The sequence below is a fragment of the Strix uralensis genome, chromosome 4 (genome assembly GCF_047716275.1).
Source record: "Strix uralensis isolate ZFMK-TIS-50842 chromosome 4, bStrUra1, whole genome shotgun sequence".
Classification (NCBI taxonomy): domain Eukaryota; kingdom Metazoa; phylum Chordata; class Aves; order Strigiformes; family Strigidae; genus Strix; species Strix uralensis.
Genome location: NC_133975.1, coordinates 44,940,145 through 44,962,154, shown reverse-complemented (window position 1 = coordinate 44,962,154; position 22,010 = coordinate 44,940,145). Strand labels below are relative to the sequence as shown.

General features: G+C 41.7%; 1 protein-coding gene across 5 annotated transcripts; it reads right to left on the bottom strand.

Moving 5' to 3' along the window:
- Nucleotides 1–2,043: 2,043 nt before the first annotated feature.
- Nucleotides 2,044–20,105, bottom strand: TMEM192 (transmembrane protein 192). 5 transcript variants are annotated; one of them, XM_074866548.1, is made up of 7 exons: nucleotides 19,973–20,018; nucleotides 19,290–19,536; nucleotides 17,037–17,183; nucleotides 12,696–12,960; nucleotides 10,527–10,661; nucleotides 6,075–6,177; nucleotides 2,044–3,728 (listed from the first exon to the last, which is right to left on the bottom strand). In XM_074866548.1, the coding sequence occupies exons 2-7, from the start codon at nucleotides 19,290–19,292 to the stop codon at nucleotides 3,605–3,607; spliced, it is 777 nt and encodes a 258-aa protein (XP_074722649.1). In that variant the 5' UTR covers nucleotides 19,293–19,536; nucleotides 19,973–20,018; the 3' UTR covers nucleotides 2,044–3,604. The 5 variants fall into 5 exon arrangements, with proteins under 5 accessions (XP_074722649.1, XP_074722648.1, XP_074722647.1 ...); XM_074866547.1 differs by lacking the exon at nucleotides 19,290–19,536 and having other exon boundaries at nucleotides 10,527–10,652; nucleotides 19,973–20,103; XM_074866546.1 differs by lacking the exon at nucleotides 19,290–19,536 and having other exon boundaries at nucleotides 19,973–20,100.
- Nucleotides 20,106–22,010: the final 1,905 nt, after the last annotated feature.

Here is a 22,010-nt window from a genome sequence, read left to right as displayed (position 1 = left end):
ATGTAGAACTTCCATTATGAGCTGTTCAGAAAGACAAAATATAAATAGCAACTGAGAGTTTTTCCCTCATGTATGATGTGCGTTCACAAGAGATCATCACATTTCTTTCATGTGTACAAAATATTTAGCACATTTCAGCATTTCATCTAGAAATTATTAAAAATCCACGATGTGAACAGTTTTTGGGCAACCCCTCAGTCTGTTATGTTTCTTAGGGAGTCTGAAACACTGGTTTTCCCAAACCTGAAAAATATATACATTGTTTTTCAACAGAAACATAAAGCTACTGGGGTAAAAACCAAATAAGAAAAACAAAATAAAAAATATAATACTTTTTTTAACATACAGTTGCAACATATACTAGGAGACATCCCTTCTTTTTCATTACCCTCTTGCTGCCCCAGTTGCAATCCACTAGCTCTTACCATGACCATAGATCTGCAAACATTTATGCATTTCAGCAGCTGTAATTACATAAGGAGCATCACCAATTTCTTCAGCTGTTCAGATTCACACATACTCACCTATGTGCAGGTTTGCCACACCACGCCCAAGGAAGGCTGTGTTGGTGGTTAGCAAAGTGCTGCTTTGCAGCAGAGCACATGCAACCACTGTGTTCACAAGGCGATACTTCTTTTAATCCCTGAAACTCCGACATAATGCATTACTGCTTACTGAGTGTGCAGCACACTTATGGATGTTATTTCAGACAGTCAGATCCAGCCTGTGACCAGGTGCCGATGCCGCAGGGCCAGTCACCCGGGCTGTAGCACTGCGGACGGATCGAGGGTCGCTCTGAAGCTAGTCAGACAGCATTACCACAGCAGCGCCAAGCCTAGCACCGGCACACAGGTTTCTGGTAAGCAAGATGCAGCATAACCAGAAAAATTAGGACTCAGCCTCCAACTTCAGAGCTGTGGCGTGTCAGATGCAGCAAGGCCACGGCTGAGCCTTCTCTCGATTGCACAACAGCAGCCATTTGCGCCTTTTACACTGCGTTTTGAGGAGCACAAGCTTGCTCACCTGAATCTCCCTGACCAGCTCTGCTGCCAGACCAGGCTTGGTCCTGGGACAAGGCTGCTGGGCCCCAGGCAGCACTGGTGGGACCTTCCCCTAACTCAGGGCAGCTGCGCTGGTGTGGCCAGGCACCACCACGCAGGCCTACGACACCCAGCAGGCCCAGCCACGCCACAGCACACCATCACAACGGGCACAGTGTCACCGGGCACCTTGCGGCCAGGGGGAATGTGTGGAAGGCAGGGCTGGGGAGCACCTCTGCCTGGGAACAGGGCAGAGGCAGTTGTGCCTGCACCTCTGGGGCGGGGTTGCTGGCACGGCGTTCAGGGCTGATACACACTGGCCTGTGCAGTTCTGGCCCTGCTCCCACAGCTCCTACTGGGCCCTTTGTTGTAGTCCTACCACAGGCCAAGGTTAGAAAGTGTTCAGAGGGAGTAGCAGAGAGAGCTAGCTCCTATTTGGAAACTGTACAAGTGTGAAAAGCTGCTTTTTTTTCCCCCAGATACTAAGAAAACAAGAGAGTATGATAAAGGCATAAAAATGGGGGAGGCGTTGCTGCAAGTTGTTAATGATTAGTGTACTTCGGAAGCGCTATGAAACGCAAAGGGGAGGAGAGGTGCATGTTCACACAGAGCAACCTGCACTTTGCTTTTCAGCTGCCATGTTCCACGGAAAGCGCTATTGCTGGTTAATCCAAGTTTTACGTTAAGCAGTCACGAAGGAGGAGGAGGGTATGAGCAATGCCCTCATACTGTAAAGTTGTTCTGCTACAATATACCGCCTATTCCTCTATGTTGGAGAGAAACAGGAGTAGTAGGGAAAGTCTGAAGTGCAATGGAAAAACATTACCCAGTAAAGAGAATAAAACAAAGATTCAAAACGAGCGCACAGCTATCCTTGTCTAACAGTTTTTGGCTAGTTTTAAGTGCCAAAACTGTGTTGCAAGAACTTCAGCACAAGAGAATCTGCACAGGTTGCCCAGTAGAATAGCTTTCACCAGCTGTACAAGAGCTTAAAATGACAGAATTCACACTTTTCCTTAGTTGCATTTATTGTGCATGAACTTCACAGTCACGTTTTACTGCTTTTCATAGAAATTATATAAATTGATATACACAATCACATCAAAACCTGAGTTCTAAAACCAAAAACATCTGTGTTTCTTACATGTATACTATAAAATCCTGGCTGCATTTTCAAGAAACAACAGTTAAGGAGAACAGCCTAGTGTTAAGATAGCAGCAAAACCTCCAATATTTACTGTTTTCCTTTAAATGAAACAACCCCCATGTGTGTTGCACACTAAACATTTTAGTTATTTCTAAAGTTGTCCCCTCGGACTAAAGTAGGATGGATTAATTTTCTTTTGTTATTCTTACATTCAACTACAAGACGACTCCTCACAAGAGCCTTTCACACAGTTTTGACTATTGATTACCCTGTCCCCACAGAGGTATTGGCTTCTGAAATAATTCTTGGTCTACATTGGTAGACAAAGTAGTACCCACAACAGAATGGTTCTTTCACCAACCTTCCCAACAAACCCAGGAAACGGGAACAAAAATTTTTGTTTTTCCAACTTCTAGAAGACCTCTGTCTTCTGCTGCTTTTCACCTCCCCACATACACCGTTTTAGCTTTTGAATCAAGATGCTGATATTTTCTGAAGAGTCAAAGTAAAGAGCAAGGGTGCATGTAACATGCATCTTTAACAGGATCTTTAAATCCATTCAACACAAGTTAGTCACTAGGTCAGTGAAAAAAAGATTGCTCTGAATTATTTTAGTATTAGGTTAGTTCAGTTAGCAGAGTCGGAATCTTTTTGATGAGCTGACACAGACTCCTAGTAACAGGAAAGTCATCGGCCCTGAAGATCTTAGAGGTTTTAAAGCCAGAATTCTGAACAACTCCTCAAATTGCTTATGACATTGTTTTGTACCCCACACTTATATGTGAGATTTGTCATTCTAGGGCACCCATCACTTTTTTCTTTTTAAATCCTAAATTGGATGCCAAATCTCCCCACTGGCACAAGCAACAGTTTAATTCCTTTTCTTGACAGAGGAGAAAAGGAGACAGATCTAGAAAGCAAGTATCTACTTTGTATAGGATTATTGAAGCACACCACCTCTAACACCAGAAGTAATGCGACTCAGTAACAGAACACATCTAGTCTCAGCTTCAGCACTACACACCAAAAAGACATCCTTTGCAGTGTCAGATTTTTTTTTTTCTAGAGAACAGATTTGTATTCTAGAAATATAAAATACTTTGGTAGTTTGAAGCTTAAAGGATACAGTACAAGATAGCAACAACTGAACAAAGTTAAACCATTACCTCAGGTCCAACTTTAACCTATTAGTAATTACAAATCCTTGAAGCTCCAGAACTTTATTCAGAACTGATGATTTGAAGAAAGCCAGTGTCCAGTCATAATAGGTTTATAGTGCATGCAGAGCTCATCCTTCCAGCTTAACTTCTATTTCAAAGTGTGAAAGATGATTGAAGAAGAGTCATCTGTACAAATCAGTCTCAGTATTACATTATCTCATGTTCCCTCTGGAGCTCCAGCAGTTTTCCAAACGCTGTTAAGTTTTGATTTGCTGAGATGTTAGTGCCAATAGTCTCTTGCTGAGCAGTGCATTGTGTCGCTGAAGATATTCTATTACATCTCCTTGCTTCTCAACTATCTCTTCTAAACTTGAGTTTTCCCTTGAAACAAAAGTGAATATGGGTTTCAATAAGTGACAGCAGCTTTCTAGCATACAAAATGTCAGAGCTAATTAACAAATACTTAAGTTACTTCCTTCAGTTTTACTTTTGTTGATCTCAACTAACTCTTGAGGGGAGGCAGCAAGCTACAACACCTTTATGTTTAGTCTCCATTTTGCATGAGAAGGCAGGAAAAGAAAAGTGTCTGGCTAAACTTCATGCCATCTATACATAATCAAGTTACATATTTCCTGCTAGACAGTTACAGGGAAGTTGTAGTAGTGTAAGGGTTCTTACTGTTTAACAAACAAATTTAGTGAGCCAGGCAATTGTACCGAGAAATCTGTGGCACCTTTTCCAAAAACATTAGGAAGCTTGTTGTAAGCAGGCACAATATTTTTATTCAGCTGGGGATCATAAGCTGTTTAAGACAGAAATTTATTAACCTGTAGTAGCATACATGATATATTACTATATACAGCAATATTATCTGTCACCAATACCATAACAGCATCAGCACCACACAGTTGTGCTATTTCAGATCTACCACCTCATCTATAGCTAACCTCCCACTTAAAGTATCTCTAGCTTTCAGACATCCCTCCTTTTAACTGGGATAATAACACTGTAACATTAAGTAAAGCCAAGTTAGTTGAGAAGAATCTGTAAAAGTACAGAATTTTGTCAAATCTATAATTAGGAACTTTTAAGAATACAGCAAGAACAAGTACTAATCCCTGAGCATATTCCAGTTTTCCCTTACACATTATTTCTTCCTAGCTGACTTGGGAATCTGTCCTCTTAGTATACATGTGAACATCTTGGAGCTTAGAAAGTTGTTTCTCAGCAGCATTTTGTGTAACATTACTACCCTTTTCATGGTTCTTAGAAAGTGCTGAGGATAGCTAGAGGAGAAAAAAGCTTAGGTCCAATTCAAAACCTGCTGCAGTTAAACTGGAAAAAATAAAGAAAAGAAGTTTTGTAGACGGAAAGCTTGCAACCTTAACCAGTTGCCCTACCAACTTAAAGGACCATAAGAGGTCCTGATCAGTAGCTTAGGTTGCAGAGGTCATAATACTCAAAAAACATTCTTATAACCAGGGTCAACTGAAGGGCTGACAGGATTCACTTTTCAATAGACCTTAATTCTCAAGGGAAAGAGAGTCAGAGTTGTATAGAGCTAAATTAAAATAACTGTTTTGCAATCAGTTCTCACAGGAAGTTTGCACTCTTTAATCAGAAATAATCAGTCTTTTCCTCAGCTGGTCATTGTTGCAGACTCAATCCCTGGGCATTTTAGAATTTCTCAGGGGAGAAGCTGGATGTGGAAGGAATAAGGTCCACCATGCATTCACCATGGTGTTTATATCAAGATGGAAGTCAGATATTGTATCAAATTCAAGACAACTCCAAATCCTTCCTGTAACCTGGACATCTACTTCCAAGTCCCATAAAAGCATGCGCATGCTGCATATGTGACACAAGGGGAAGTGCCAAAGCATTAGTCATCTCTGCACTTCAACTTTTTACTAAGGCACACATACATAAGCAATTCACACTGTATCAGAAAATTTCTAAAAAAATTTTTATATGGAAATCCATGTTAATTTTGATGACTTTTTTGTTAAGTGATACCAGATTCATTTCAGCCAACTGGAAGATGTTCAAGCAGTCAGAAGGTACAGAAAGGACAAACAAGAAATAAATCTCAGTGCTTGTGAAGTTAATGTTGTATTATTTTCAGTGAGATCACCATCTCACTGAGAACTTTACCTCTTAAGTGCCCCACACCCTTTTAAAGTTCCTTCCCAAACCGGAATCCCTTGCTGGAATCTCATGTCCAACTGCTAGCACAGAACAAAACCACAGAGTTTTCTTCATCTGTCAACTGCCCACAATATATTGCCTTCCCTGAAACAACTGGTTGAAGAAGCTAGGCTTCTATAGGGATACTGTAAGTAACAGTGTAAGACACTAGTATCTTTCCTCAAACTCCCATATAAAGTCAACTAAACCAGACTAAGCACAATTATTTATAGCACATTAAAGATTCATACAACCAGCCATAAATGGTCAAATCATTTCTGTCCTTGTGTTTGAGGATTTCTGTATCATAACAAGTTGCCATTAGTACACAGAAAATACAAGACTGTGCTGCTTCTCATCTGTGCCTGTAAAATGGCAGCCTTAAGCATAGTTTCCTTAAGAACTATTATTCCCACCTCTGCTTTGGTTGATAGATTTAAGATTATATGCAAGTCTACAGAGATTAATGCAATTACATTAGTCAGTGTTACCTATGTACCGTGGCTGAACATAGTACAAGATTAATACAGAAAATCTTACCTGAATCCAATTTCTGAGGTAATGTGACTAGGGTAGGCATACATCTTTTCTTCTTCAATTATGTCAGGTCTTGGCTTCGCACGATTGAAGTTGCTTATTTTCACTGCAACAAAGTTTTATAAATTAGTTGAAAAGCAACCAAAAAAGAGAAAAGCTTTGTCACCAGGCTCCAAGTTAAAAACAAAAAATCTGTAACAGATAAGATTGCCTTAGGGTAGGAGATGGAAAGACAAGGCAATCTGAGGAGTGGGACAGAAGGAAAGAAAAGCAAAAAAAAAAAATCTATCTCTGCTCATTTCTGGAATGGCTTTGATTATAAGTTAGTGGTGGTTTGGTGGTTTTGTTGGGTTTTTGTTTTGTTTTTTTCCTCTTCTCTCTCCTCAGCCCCACTGCTTAAAAGACCACAGGGAAGTGAAGACCTGAATGGGGAAGCTTGAACATACTGCTTAACATTTGCAAAGTTTAATCTGTCACCTAAAAGAAGACAAAACCTCAGTTGCCTTGGAGAGGCTACTGAGATTCAGTCTCCAAATCCAGGCCATAAATTAAGCAGCATGCCATAAAAAGAGTTGTAGAAAGTTTTGATACTAGTATCTAGGTCAGAACTTCTGACTTCAGCTCTTTGATAAATAACTATTTTAACTAGACTACCTGCAACAAAGCAGCAGCTTGTCTGCCTGCTCTAAAACTAGGGCAGACTTGCTACAGAAAGCCATTAAGTGTTCAAACCAGAGTAGCTCTGTGATCAGCTTCACACTGTGAACCTTGCAATGTTGACTATCAAAATAATTCTTGGGCAGAAGTCATTCTTGAGCACCCGTGAAAAACTTCACATTTGAACAGATATAGAATGGGGATGGGTGGGAGAAGCTGTAGGCATTCTCTGCATTATTTCTGGAAGGAAGCTGAAAATATTTAAAGCCATTCAATACCAGATCCTGATTGAGGGAATGTGCCAAGAGATCCAGAGTATGCATTCAGGACGCTGCAGTTAAGTCTGCTTGTAAAGCAATACATCTAAGGCCACTAAAAACACTGCGAATCCAGCTCTGTGAGAAATCCACAGCACTGCCCCAGAGAAAGACTGTCCTTACAAGTCAATAATATGATGGGGTTTACTACAGGCCACCCTGCTAAAACCATGCTAAGACCCTCCCCAGAGGTTAACTACAAGTTAGGCTCAAAGGTTAGTTATTTTTGTGATGGTATTCCTCTACAAATAAAGTCACAAAGGAATAGATGGGGAATTACCAACATGCATTATTTGTGGGAATGTTAGTCTTTTATTCAAGTGATATTAGAAGTATGTAAGAAAGTCATTAGATACATATATTTAGTAGACCTTTTAAAGCTTGACTCCCTATCCTATCAGTAACAAACTTACAACATTAAAATGACATTTATAGCTATATCATACTTCATTCCATGCACATTTACCTCACTTGAACAATTTATGTATGTCAAGTGTGTTATAGGTCAATCACAGCAATTCCTTGTAGATTTCCAAAGCCCTGCTTCTGCATCCTGCAGCTATATATACATATGCTGCTGAATAATTTTTAGATAGGCAGTAGTACTTCACAGGACATTGGGCATCATATGATTCATAAAACAGCTCCAACAAGCAAGAAGAAATATCTAAAACTGCAATCAGGTATTCCATGCCACCACTTTAATTTGTGAGGCAGTAATATTTAAATGAAAGTAAGTCAGGTATGTGAACCTTCTATAGACAAGCAATTATGCCTCATTCAATAAATAATTATTCCACCATGGAGAAACAACACATGAACTGGTGCTACCTTCCCTCCAAAATTTAGGAGTAATATACTAACACAAGGGGTTGATCATGAGTTGCTAGTGTAAAGTGACCTTTATCTCCCCATTGTTGCTCAGCTACATTAGCTGATACTATTTTAACAGTAAGTGGTACCTGCTAAGTGCTTGCTTTGGAGAGGGGCACTCTAACCCTAGGCAGAGAGGACTGCCCTTAAAATTATCCTACTAAAGCAGCTTCATACTTCCATCCAGTCACATACTCTGCTTGAGAGAAAAAAAAAAAGTATCTGAGTGTCACTATTACTACAGAATCTCACACCATTTTCAAAACTAGCCAAATACATTTGCTTTGCTTGAGTAGAGCTTTAGTTTGATGCTTAAAATGTTAAAACCACCACTACATACATAAGACAGACCTGCATGCAGTCTCTTAGCTTACCTCAACATGTATTGGGATGGAAAACAAGAAAACAAGTTACACTATGCGCAGGAAAAGGCAACCTCACGTTGCCTGTCTTGAGGCAAGTGTTAAGTTACATAAAAATTAACCCTAGTTTTCCACACCAAGCTTTAGAGAATGAAGTTTAGACTGTTGTCTTGGGGCTGCTGAGGAAATAAGGTAGCTGTTGCCAAAAGAAACTGTCTTACTCTTCCTAGCAATGCAGCTCTGCTCCTCCTTCACCTCGGCTCCAGGACTCACTGGACCCTTCTTCAAGCCAACTGGAAAGCAAAACTTTGCACCCCACAACTTCCTAGCGTAAGTTGGTTAACGGATTTCATGAGCACAGGAACTGGCACAGTACAAGCCAGAAAACACGATCCTTTTGGTGACAAATAACCAGAAAGATAGTTTAATAGTTCTTATGGAAGTCCAGGCTCAGACCTTACTACTATGAAGGTCACCTTTCTTGCAGTTGCTTATCCTTTTCTGCCAGGGTAAGAGACACACACAATGTAGCTCTTTGAGCTCCAAGAGGCCTCAGGGTAAGAAATAGTGTTTCACTGGAATTCCTGACATTCTGCTAAAGTTTTGCAATTTATCTCTAATTTCCTGAGTTTCCCAGGAAAGTAAGTATGCGTATGCAAAGAAGGGATGATCTCCAGCATTCTTAGAATAGTTCTCTAGGACTGCCATGTTTGTGTTCCCTCATCATTGCCTTTATCCCTCCAGAGGACAGTCAGTCTGCTTGAGCCATGCTGGCCCATTCAGGGGAAAGCCTGACAAGCCTACAGCATTCAGGCCTCTGCACAGTGGTAAGACAAGGACGTAGTTTAGAGCTGGAACCTTATTTCTGGTTGCATTTAGATTTCAGTGTTGTTGCTGGAGAGTCAAGAAGAGATTTTATGTCCTACATGACCATGCTACTTGGCAGTATTTCTCTGTGCATCATTACATTACTAAGAACAAAGTTTTATTCTCCAAAAGAAAATACATCCTAGATTAATCACTAATTATAAAATCACAAATATAGTCAGATTAACACAAATACTGACCTCCACAGAAAATGGCTTTAAGTTTTAAGTTTCATGAAGTCCTGAAGGAGGTACTTCCACACTCTTTCCTCCTGTTTGATTAGAGATCAGGAGCAAACTAAGTTTTGCCCATTGGTTTTGCTCCCCCCACCTCCAGAGAAACCAGTGCTATTGAGGCTACTTAGCTAAGGTGTCAGCTCCGTGTTTGTAGCTGCAAATGATCAGAAAGCAGCACCTGAGAAGCAGGTATATAAACTATCTAACTCAAGAGCAGGAACTACATGTCATTTAAACAGATGTGGAGTTCACAGTACACATCTCTAGTTTTCTTCAGGCAACAAAAATTGCAGTTTTTTAGTGTCTGGCACCTTTTCAGTGGTTTGGTTTTTTCCAACCCAGTTATGTTCAAGTTAATGCAAGCCACAAACCCAAATAGTTTCTAAGGTAAGATCAGAGAAAACTATCTGGTTCAAAGCATTTATTAATCAACACTTTAGATAGTTCTGCAATAGTTTAATGGAAAGAGGTTTATAAAGTCTTGATAAATTACACCAAAACTAAAAGCAGATAACCTTACAAGCCAACAGTGACAGCACAAAGCAAAACCGCACCATTTTATGCGGCAGTATCCTATTTTAGTATTAGCACAGATTCCAAAAGCCATCTTTTTTTTTTTAAACATTCATTAAAGGGAATCTTCCATTTTAGAGATAAAGGGGAACTGAAGCTTTTGGGGTAAGACCGGGGAAAAAGGAAGAGTCTGGAGAGTAAGTCACAATCACACTATCAACTATGCAAGTCCCACCTGTAAATCCCAGAAGTTCTGATTAAGCTAGTGAACTCTTACTGCTTCACAGCTTGTAGTGCACACATTTGAGAACACACTGCTAAACAGACAAGCCTGTTCACAGGACACATTTGCAACAATTCTGCATTTTTTGCCACTTCACTGGACTGACAGCTTTGAGGTAACACAGAGCTTTCATTTAGCAGCACTTGGATACTAAATCAGGCCTGACAACCTCCCCATTTGTTTTGGATTTGCCTTAGATCTCCTTCTACAAGTACAGAATCATTCTGTATTTATAGTTGCAGTTAAGTGTCTTGGGGTACCCCAAGTGAGCTACTGTGAGGGCAAACAAAACAGTTCAGCAGCAGCTATAGTAAGTCTCACTCAGTAAGGCAAAAATTGCCTCTCACCTGTGTAAATCACTAAGCATGTCAGGGAGCTAATCAGCTCCAGGCCCAGGACTCCCAGGATAAGATACAGGTACACTTTACTGCGATCAGGAAAGGAATGCTGCATTGACAGAATCAAAAGCAGGGCTGCATTACCTAGAAAACAAATGTTATATTTTACAGGTGTAAAAGCTTCACTAGCTGTTGAAAATAACGTAGTACTCTCTTAACCCCAGTGTCTGCATTAGGCTGCAACACTTCAGTAATACTTTTCCATTCCACCCCATACTCGCCTCTTTTGCTAATTTCCTTAACACAGATGATGCAAGCTTACACTGCTCACAGCAAAATAAGGTTTCATTTCAGCATTTGACAGTAATGGTAGAGAATGATGAGTTTTCTTGTAGATTTTTCAGATATAAAAACAAGAGTGGAAGAAATGCACTGGAAATACCTAATTATACACGTGTGGGCTTAAACAGTTTCTAGCTTTGTTGCTGCTACTCATTCCCAGAACTGCCTGGACACTATTCATTTATTTCAATTCCTAAGAGGTCATATCAGTCAACTCAAGGAAGGTGCTTTCCTTCAAGTGGTGGATTTGAGTGTATTTAAATGAGGCTAACAGAGCAAAACACACAGACACCTTCCTTTCACAAGGAGATACTTGCATAGGCATCCTGTTGCCTAGCTATTATTTTAATACTTACAAGTTACTGAAAGTTTAACTGAAAGAGCACAATTAGTCAAGGAGAGCAAGTGTTGAGTTACAGACCTAACAAGCATTCTTAAGTCTTTACACACCCTTTTCTCCAACACAGAGGATGAAACATTCTTTTCTTTCCTGTAGACATACTATAAACAGTGTATCAAAGCAGTAGCATATTGAGATCATTAACATTGCTATGGAACTGTACAGTTCTTTCATACTGCATTAGGCAACTGAACTGTCAGGATGGAAGTGGTATCAGCAGCAACTAGCATGGCAGGGAGTTTCCAGTAATGAAGCTACCTACCTTCTGAACTACAATGGTCTATATCAAAAAAATCTACAGCACACAACTGATTGCACCTGAAAACATGCCCCATTTGTCTGGTAGGGGAGAAGTGGGCTCCATCTAAGACTGAAGACAGGGCTAAGTATTCCAGATTAAAAGGACTATTTCTGCCTATTGCAATGTACTCTTTTGAAGCACCTTAAGCCTGCTGTAGCCTGATTTTGTCACTGCACTCCAAACACATCTTCATCTTCAGAGCTCTATCTAGTGGCCAGAGCCTGAAGTTTTGCACATTCATCAAGCTGACTAGCTCTTTTAGTGACTAGGTGGAAAGAAAGCTAGCGTTTTATATAAAGCAGACCTTCTAACATGAACTCTGGAGAAAGTTCTAGTCCAGTTATTCAGACGATTTATAATCCCACTTCTCTTCTATAAAAGGCAAAAATACTGTGAAAGCCACCCTTGTTTCCATTTTCACTGCTATTTCTGTGTGAAAAATCCCCTCAAGTCAGATAGATTTTGGATTTGTTGAAGTAGTTTCTGAAAGCTACACAAGCTAATTGTATCAAGACTTCTTTCACCTTCACTGGCCAGTGATATAACCTAGAACATATACTATTAAACCACTCCCATACACCACCTTTTGTCCACAGAAAGTAGAAAAAGGCAGTCAGAGTAGAGCTGAATGTCACATATAGCCCACTGAAGATCAGAAAATTGCTTACTTTACTGATTTCAGATAGCTGTTGAGCAACAGGCAATTCATTTGTTTCAACGTGAATTGCTGAACTTGAAAAGAGTAGCACAGTTCCTGGAAGAACTAGCAGTCCTGCCACATATCTGACTACACAAATTATGATGGCTGCTAGTCATGTCAATTTGCAAAGACAGACCTTGCTGGCTGAACATTTTACAGCTGAAAAGTAGATGCAAACAAATAGATATTTTCATGAACCTCACACTTGTGGGCATCTTTCCACTACAAAGTTCTTTACAACATGCATCTGGCAGGGCAAAAAGGTCAGTCAGGAGGTCCATCCGACCAAAATAAGTATCATTTATAAATACTCACAGGCAGGTTTTTTAAAGTTCATAATATATAATATACATTTATATATAAAAATGTTCAGTCTTTTATTGTGTCTAGTTAAAGCTTTAGAAGAAAAAAAACAGGAAAATAAGTTCACTTCACCTGTGGAGTGTATCAGCAGTGGAAGCCTTTTTAGATGTCTTGTTGATCGGTATATTGAGAAGTAACCTCTGCTTCTGACTTTACTGTGGTGGTGCTGGATATATCGTTCAAAAATAACATGCAGAATCCACAGAATTACTTTTGCAATGATTATGACAGTCTGCACTTTAAGTGGGTGAGTATAGTTCCCAGGGCACTTATCCTGATTTGGATTGGGGTAAGAACAAAACATAGCTGCTAAAAATGCTAGAACAACAAAAACAACCTGGAAGAGAAAAGGAGAAAAAACACTCAAAGTCAACAACTAGCTACAAAAGACAGGGTTATGTAATTTATTCACTATGCATTACTTTCCAAATTGATTTTATTAGAGCCAAGATAATGTATAAAACATTGGACACTTACTACAACCAATACATGTTATTCTGGGAACATACCGATGACCAAAATTGCTAAGAAGTAAGATTGCCTTCCAGGAGGGCAACCAGCCTCCAGCAGAAGAGAGATGAGAATCACCACTCTTCTCAAAATTTACTCTAATTCAGTTTCACTCTTCCAAGTCTCCTCCTCATAGTGGATTTATCTTATTTCTGGTCCCTCTTTACTATGTATTGTTACTTTAAGGGGAACTTGATTTATACTCCCTTAAAAAAAAAAGAAATCACATCTTTAGACTCAATTACACTTGCCACTGCTCTGCAGGACAGACTCCTATCTTATTGGTATAGTCTACATTTCTTTAAATTGACATTTCATAATTGAAAATCAACCCTTTACTATATCCATTGAAGACAATCTCCAGGTTATGACAATAGAAAAAAGTGAAACATCATCATAGTAACTTAAAAAATGAATTAACGTCTTTGCCAGTTGGTAATCATTCTTTAGTGTATTTACTATCAGATTTTTTCTATTTTGCTCAGAACTTATGTCAGAATGACCAGACTATAGTCAGTCAGATTGTATATACACTTATCCTTTCAGACTAGTGCCATTATGCCATAACTTTTCCTGTCTTCTAGACTTTTTTCCAAGTTTTCAGCATTGGCAGTGAGCATCAGCAATCTTTTGGCCAACTAGAAGGCAGAGTCTTGGGTGCACATTATTTGGGATATATGTATGCACATAGGGCTTCTTTAATCTTTATAGAATGTTTTTGTCATAGAAAATAGTCTCTACTGCTTTCATTCAGTGAACAAGAAAGCGATACTTTCTCATCCTGGTTCATTCTACAGAATAAGAACATTTTAAAAACAGAACTGAAAACAAACCCAACTCCTACCAATACAGAAGTAAATTGAGAGCTTCTATACACAACAACAAAAAAATCAATTTGCCTCAAGTCTGCAGAAGTCTAATACCGCTAACAGACTTAGCTTAAAAAGTGTCCAGTGTTCTGTATATCATAACCAATAGAAACATCAGAACTGAAGATGGAGTAAAGTGTCCAATTTTCATTTTCTAGTTTTGTTTCCATACTTAATTCTATGCACATCTAAAAGCCAACCACTCCCTTCTTACTCCCTTTATTTTTCATATTTTTGTAATTTCTAAAGCAACTTTCTTCACAGAAAGTAACCTTGCAGAATCACTACCCTTAGCTTGCTCTCGTGAACAGTTAGGTAATTGGGGAAGGAGGGAGAAGGGGGAATAATTTTCACACAATCATCAATACCTAAGAGAGACATTATAGAGGACAGACAGGGTAAAAGGTGGGAGGAAAAAAAGAGTGTGTCCTGTATTATCCATAAGACCATTACTTCAAATGCAAATTAAATCCTAAATTATCTTGAGATGGGTTAAGCAGCTAAATTAAGAAGTTAAATAAGAGGGAGGTTTAGCAACAAAACATTTCTTTACTATTTTACCTTTTCTTACAAAGCTAAGAATAATCCAGCTAACCCATACTTTATTTGGTCCATTTATCGTTTGGTTTGACATTTAGAAACAGTTAACACATCTAGTTCTACTCCCTCCAGGTGTTAGGAATCTATTTCAGTACAAAAAATGGCTATATTAAACTGATGCAAGCAGGAATGGCCTAGCATTGCAGCTCTACTAATCTACTACAGCAGTGTATACAAGAGGAAACAGCTGGCATTAAGAGTTGCATTTATTAAATATGTTTTGCTTTTTTAGGGCAGTCCAACAACAGGTGCTTCACCCCAGTACAGGGGATTTTTATATACAAAATACTATTCTTAAAGAGTAGTATATAAGTTCAGTTTTATCTATGTGCAAATACAGAGAGGATTAAGGAAAGACAGGGTTAATATAAAGGAATTATTTCTAGCGTGTATACTTCACATTGCTCTCCAGAGTCTGCTGATAGGAGCCAGAAGCCCGCAGAAAAGCAAGGCTTGGCAAAAGGAAAGCCACTCAAAAACCCAGCCTCACCACACTCCAGCATATCCTGCCCACACACTCCAGAATTGTATGTAACTAGGCAGCTGCACTGAAGCAGTTATTTGCTACCTAACTCCATTTCTTGGCACAGGAGGGTGGAGCAGAAATATTCCAAGTTACATACAAATTACACTAGAGATGCATTGCAGCTCTACTGCATAATACTTCAGTAGTTTAACTTCTCCAGGATACTTGCCCCTTTAGCAGGCTGTGCATTAGAAGCTAACCTGGTGTCTCCATGTTCCACAAGGTTTGTGCATGTTTGCAGAAGCAGCGGGGAAGGAAAGCCAATGAGCCTGTTTTTCCCATCCATCTTTTCAAAAAGAGACAGCACCATTTCATGTGGCAATTATAATGTTGTATTTCACCAACAGAAAAGGATACTTCTCAATTCTGCTCCAAGGACCAATGGGCCACTGCAGGAGGTTCACCAACAGCAGCAAGACTTTACCTCAGAAAGTGTGCGCTCACAGAGGCCTCAGCAGTTTTCACTCTCTTCACCTGCCCATGCTTCTCTCCATTTGCAGGAGAGAAGTGGTGGGGACAGAAGAGGAAGCAGTTTCCTAGCATCTAGGTGACTGACATTTGGCTACATCAGTTACAATAGTAGATAGTAAGGTCCCAAGGCTAGGCAGAAAAACATTTACTGCTCTACTACCAATAGCAGTGTCTACCTTTGTAATACATACTTCAAGTGCCTCCTAATGGGATGGCACTAGGGTTCTTCTGGAAAGGGAAGGGAACAAGGCTGGATACGCAGTTTCCACTGGGAATTCTGGTAGTTTATTCAGCAGAACAGAAGCCTTTCCTAAGTCTACTTGACAGACAGAAGTGACAGACGTTTCTTGATATTACTAAGAGGCCCACAAAACATTTACTTCCAAAATTAGAAGGTTAGGGCATACTGTTAGAACAGCTTCATGCAGCTGTCCAAAGAAAGACCCTTAGAAGTTGGTATGTGCTTAAAGTTCTGGCAGAGAGTACATTTTACCGAGCACTGGACACAGTATTTTTTTGCTTGAGATCAAATAAAGCTCTAAAAGTGGCTAGCAACACACATATACACGTCTTGTGCACTCCCTGGCTTTATACACATACTATCTTCAGGTCAGTATTAGTGGCATTATAGAATCATTTAGGTTGGAAAAGAGCCTTAAGATCATCAATTCCAAACATTTACCTAACACTACCAAGTCCACCACTAAACCATGTCCCTAAGCACCATGCAAGTACCATTTCAGTTACATCTTAGGATCAGAGCCCTTCACCTTTCCTTCTTCATGTTTGGTTTCCACATGCTCACAAGCAACAATTAGCCTCTTCATCTTATTGAGGATAAACTCACTACTAGGCAGGAGTCTCTCTACTCCTGCCTACCAGCCTTAAAAAGGCCTTCATACTGTTAGGTACAAGATTTGTGCTTTTCACCCTTAACCAGTCAGTCTGTCAGAGGAAATAAAACTTCTGGATTCCTTTCTCTCTCCATCCACTACCATGCAAAACCCCAGGAGGAAGTCCAACTTTACTTGTTTAGTTACCATAAGAAATACCTTAAGTCTACTCTGTGAAATTAAGTCCAGCCTCCAGAAGGCATGGCATCAAAATTATCTTAGCTCTCTAACTAGTATAAGCATTTCTACAGCAGTAATATTATTTTAAAAGTACATTTCCATTAGCACGGAAGAACTACTATTTAAAAGGCTTTTCTTCCTAACAAGATGTGTTGTATCATGTTAATGCCAACATACAATCCGAATGAGAACACATCAAGTATCAAGCAGCATATACATTATCAAAAATCACTGGCAAATAGGACTTCACTGGTCTGGAAGAACAGTGTATGCAAATCTCAGGAGAATCCTGTCCACGTGAACAGTAAGAACTCAGAATAGAGACAGCAAGTTTTCATAAGGAAATCACGCTTCTTAAACTTACATGTATTAGCAACAGAAAATTGGCAAAGAGAACTGCTGGGATAGCATGAAATCTTGGCCTCAGTTGGGAATGTAATGTATGAGATGAAATAAGTGGTGCATCCAGTAGAGGATCATCTTCCAAACTCTGTGTTATTTCCAAGGAACCCTGGAACAGAAGGGGAGGGCAAAGAGTAACAACAGGTAAGCTCTAAAAGTAAAGTACAAAGTTTCAGCAATTTCCTGTTAGCAAATCAAGCTTTGGGAAAAAAATACTAGGTTAGCATCTTAAGACAAGCTCTTAAGTTCTAGGCAAACTCTCATCACATCTTTATGTGAGAACTTAGTCCCTGAGGAATCCAACACTAATCTACGTTCCAGAATCACAATGAGTCTTCAGGAACTTTAGTCTTTAGAGTGTATTACAAGTATTTGAGCAGCACTCCTGAGAGACACCACAAGTATTAGTATGTTTACATGAAAAGGTGGAAAAAGTGACAAAGTCTGTCTCGCATACTTTATACAGGTACTGCAAAAATCCTCGTTATTCTTACTTCTGTCCAACTACAGTTAGAGGCAATAACAAAGCTGCAGTGCACCAGTAACAGCTGCAAGTGATTCAGCTACTGACATGTCAACGCACCAGCAGCAGTAGTTCGAGCTGAACTCAGACAAGAAAGCAGCAGCAGTTCACAGGGGGAAGGAAGATGATGCTACCAAGTGCTGGACAAGACATTCTCTGCTTTCACTAGAGAGCATCCAGCCCTTACTTGTCATGTTGGTACCAAGTGTCAGGGCTTTGACTTCACATTCAGCTGGGATGTTTTGGCTATGTAAGTTTCCAGAAGTACCTTTTACATTTTAAGTAAAAGGTAAAAACTAAGTATGGGTGGAGGGAAGAACCTTTCCTTGTGGACACAGAACTTGCCCTAGTGCTATGCATCTCTGCTCCTTCCAGGCCAGAGTCATTCAATACATCTTAAGGTGAACATACACAGCTACCATGAATGCTCAGACTGCTCAAGTTTCCATCTTGGCATCCTGTTATGTCCCATGCTATGACTTGCTTGCTTCAAAAGATAAAGTAGCTCAAGATTCCCAATCAAGTGTTGACTGCTCTTCTCCTGAGTGATACCAATCACAGCCCAGAATAAGAAGACAGCGGCAGACCCCATCTTACTCCAGACTTGTGGCTATTCAAAGAGACATGCCAGGGTTCACTGAGATATTTACTGGTTTTAAATGGAGGACGGCCCCTTGCCATGGCAGAAAGCAGCACAAGCCTCAGGACAAATGAGGCATATAATTCTTCTAGACACTAGCACAAGAAGAGAGAGAAAGAAGTTAAGATTAGACCTAGGTTTATACCTCATATTAACCAGGACAATGTAGATTGGCTCCCCAGTGTATTTCACCTACAGACAGCTGCCTATAGTAAAGGAACTAGTCATCAAGGGTTATTTCAGCCAGCAATCAGTTTTATTTTAGTACTGTGAATGCCACACTTACCCAACCATAGAGGAGTGTGAACAGGCCTCCTTCACCTATTTGATACCTTTTAATTAGCCTAGTCTTTGGCTGCAAACAACTCTTGCTGAAATACCTGCCTGGTAAAATGACCTTTTACTGCAGGCCTAAAGGTTTACAAGTAGGACTCCTCTTATGTCACTGACATTGGAGTCCAGAAAAAAAAAGAGTACAAAGATGCCCTCTGTCCCTCATCCTCCATTTTCAGGGCCCAGGTATAATTTTAAACTCTGAAAGCAACTGTGCAGGACAGGCACTTCAGCAGCCTCATTCTTCCCCGTCACAGAATCAATAGCAGAGTTACCAGCTCACACCTCCCACAGAGACAGTGATCCTCCTTTGGACAATATTCTTTGTCTCATGAGAACAGGTAAACTCACCACTTCTGCAATACCATAACAGATCAGCACACTCCTTCACAGGTGGAGCTTTATCAGAACACATCTGACCACGTTACTTACTGCAAGACTGGCTACAACCCATCTTTACATCCTGAAACACAGCTAGCGTTAGGAAGTGCTGGATGACATGACCTGCCCAAGTAGGATATTACAGGCAACGTGGGGAGGAGAGGAATTAAAGCAAGAGAGATGATAATGCCACACAGTTAATCTGACATTAAGACAATCCAGTAAGTGTCCTAATTAGATCAAACACAGGTTTCATTTAATGAAGATGAGCCAAAACCGCTGCTGTCAAAGCCAAAACGCCTTACAAAAATGGGCCTTCTGTTAGGCACTGATGTTACCATAAGCACAGGTTAACGCTTCAGCCTCTCGGCTCCCTGATCCACTTCCAGCACGTGACCACCGCCGCAGCGGCCCAGGACCAGGAGGAGGCGGAGGAGGGCAAGCAGGAACAGGCAGAGCCACAGGCAGCAAGCCCTGCCCGCGCAGGCTTCCAGCTGCGGGGAGCGGGAAACACCCCAACAGAAAAACGCCGTCGTCACGCCAGCGCACAGCACAGAAACCAAAGAGTACATTTACGGGATCTGCCTGTGGAAAAAATAACCCAGAAGAACTAAACAAGCTACCCGAGCACCCTCGATTAAAGACAACCCCACACCCAGGCTACTCGGGGGTATCTGAAGCAGGGCTGGGGAAGGACAGCGGCCCCTGCCCGCAGGCAGCGCGGGGGGGCGGCGGCCCGGCCAGGCAGCGGCCCCGGCGGCCTCCTTACTTCCGAAACGGCCATTTACGAGACGCCGCGGCCGGCTGCTCCCCCCGGAAGAGGAAAATGAAGCTTCAGCGCCAGTGCAGAAGCCAGCAGAAAGAAGCGGCAGGAGAAGACGAAACAGAAAGCGAGGCGCTCCCCCAGCAGCGCCCACCGGTAACGGCAGCCGGGCCTCCCACCCCAGGAGGAGCCACCGGCCGGCCCCGCTCCGCGGCCGGCCCCGCTCCGCTCCCGCCCGCCGCGCAGGCCCGCACTCACGTTGTCCAGATCCTGCCGCCGCCTCCCCGCTGTCAGCGCCATCTCCACTCCCCCACCCCACCGCCCCGGCTGTGTTTAATCGGCGCCACTGCCCGGCCGTCGGCTGGCCAGGCGCAGACCGCGCAGACCACACCGCCCCGCCCCGCCATTACCGCCCCGGCCGCTATTGGGCCCGAGCCGCGCCGCAGCGCCAGCCCCGGGGCGGGACCGCAGCCTCAGCCGGCGGGCGGGGACACCCGCGGAGGGGCCGCACCCGCGGAGGGGCCGCCGCCCCGCCCCGCCCCGTCCGGCTCGCCCGCCCACCGGTCGGGGCCCTGGCGGAGCGGGGGGCCGGGCCCGGGATCGGCAAGCCAGCAGCTGGGGCCCAAACTTGTGCCCCCCGAGCCCTTTGGCGACGCTCGGTCAAGTTGACTCGGCAGCCCAGGACTGAATTTAAAAAGGGGACACTTAAGGCAGGCCCAGGGCTGGTGTTCCTGCGGTGCAGCGGCTCAGGGGGCATTGCGGGGAGGGGAAGGTAAAACAGCAGCGGATGCCTAGCAGAAGTGTGGGGATAAAGGTTGTTGCTTCAGCTTGCTGCGCAGAATGTTTTCTCATCTCCACCAATTTGTCTTGCAGGGACCTATGGAGGAAGGCAAGGAGTCTGTGCACTTATTTATTATTTCCGGTGGATGTCTTTTCCATGAACATACCTGGTTGCCCCTTTAGACCACAGAAAGTTTTAGTGTGCACGAGGCACTTCGTAAGTTGTCAAAGGTATTTCTGGCCCAGCTGTATATTTAGTGAAGAAGCATGTTTTCTTTAAAACCTGCCCACTGCTAATTTAATTTTACAACCTTTTGTTCTCACACAGAAAACTATGGCCACTCATGGTGTCCACGCTACTCATTTTATGGATCTCTGGCTTATTACTCCTTGACATCCTTTTGCATGCTGAGTGGTCCTCAACCACTTAGTTATTCTTCGTTATTTTTTTGGCAGTCCTTGTTAGTTTCTCTGACCTTTTTCAGCTATATCCTTTCTGAAATGGGAAGGTTGGGAACGACACAGTGTTCAAGCGTGTGCATAGTATGAGTTTACAAAGCAGTGTATTTATTATCTGTTGTATGCTCTGTTCATCTGCTAATGTTTCTTAACCTTCTGTTTGTTCTGTATGACTGTCCCTGAGCCTTGAGCTGATGTTAGTGAGGACACTGAAGACGATCAAAGCTGTAACAGGTGCTTGGAAGACAAGAAGATTGTATCATCTCCAGGTTGGAGTTGTTCTTTGTGGACTATTTAAGAGAAGCCAGGTCTGTCACCCTAAACAGCTGGTGTGGCCCTGCCTCTCTTGAAAGAGTGCAGATGTGCCAAGGGGTGAAAGCTGCTTTTGAGGTATGGGCTTCTTCAGGCTGTCCCAAATTTTTCATTTCTTTCTGTGACTTCTCTTGGGTATCTTTTTGCAGAAAAATACCCAACTGAAACCTCCCACCCAGAGCATTTACATTCATCACTTGCATTCATTTGTTCTTGTTTTACAAAGATACACATATTTAACGAACTGGGCAACTACCTTACATTAAAAACAAGCCTTAAACTTGCTGGTTTCAGTAAGATTAAGTCCAGCTGCTGTGATAAGAGCCTGCTCAGTTCCAGTTTCTCAGCCCAAATGTTCTTTTTTCCTCTTCCTTATTGTGCTTCCTCCTTTTTCCTTCTTCACAAGAACATAAATACTACAGATCAGCAACCAGAGGACAAAGATTTTTCTGTGACAGTGAAGTAAGGCCACAATTCAGTGGTTGCTGATCAAGTAATTGACATTACTTTTGTAAGGTGTCCTGCCTTGCCAGGTAGTTAGCTTGGTAGGTGTGGTCTACATCTACACGGACCTAATAACCGTCAAAGATAAGGGTAGTTCAATAGATTGGTCTGAAACTTGATGGTGTAATTTTTATGAGGATACTGTGTGACTGCCAGAACTTCCCATTTGTTTGTCTAACTATAGAACTTATCTGGTAGTGCCTTTGTCTGAGCTTTTGCTCAGCTTGAAAATCACGAACTC

What these genes read in the sequence shown, in the direction of transcription:
- TMEM192 (XM_074866546.1), bottom strand. Translation starts at nt 20,014, where the DNA reads ATGGCGCTGACAGCGGGGAGGCGGCGGCAGGATCTGGACAAC. An exon ending in ATTTTCTGTTGCTAATACAT is followed by an intron (nt 12,961 to 17,036) that starts GTAAGTTTAAGA and finishes TTTCTCTTCCAG; the next exon opens with GTTGTTTTTGTTGTTCTAGC. An exon ending in ACTGCTGATACACTCCACAG is followed by an intron (nt 10,662 to 12,695) that starts GTGAAGTGAACT and finishes TTTGTTTTCTAG; the next exon opens with GTAATGCAGCCCTGCTTTTG.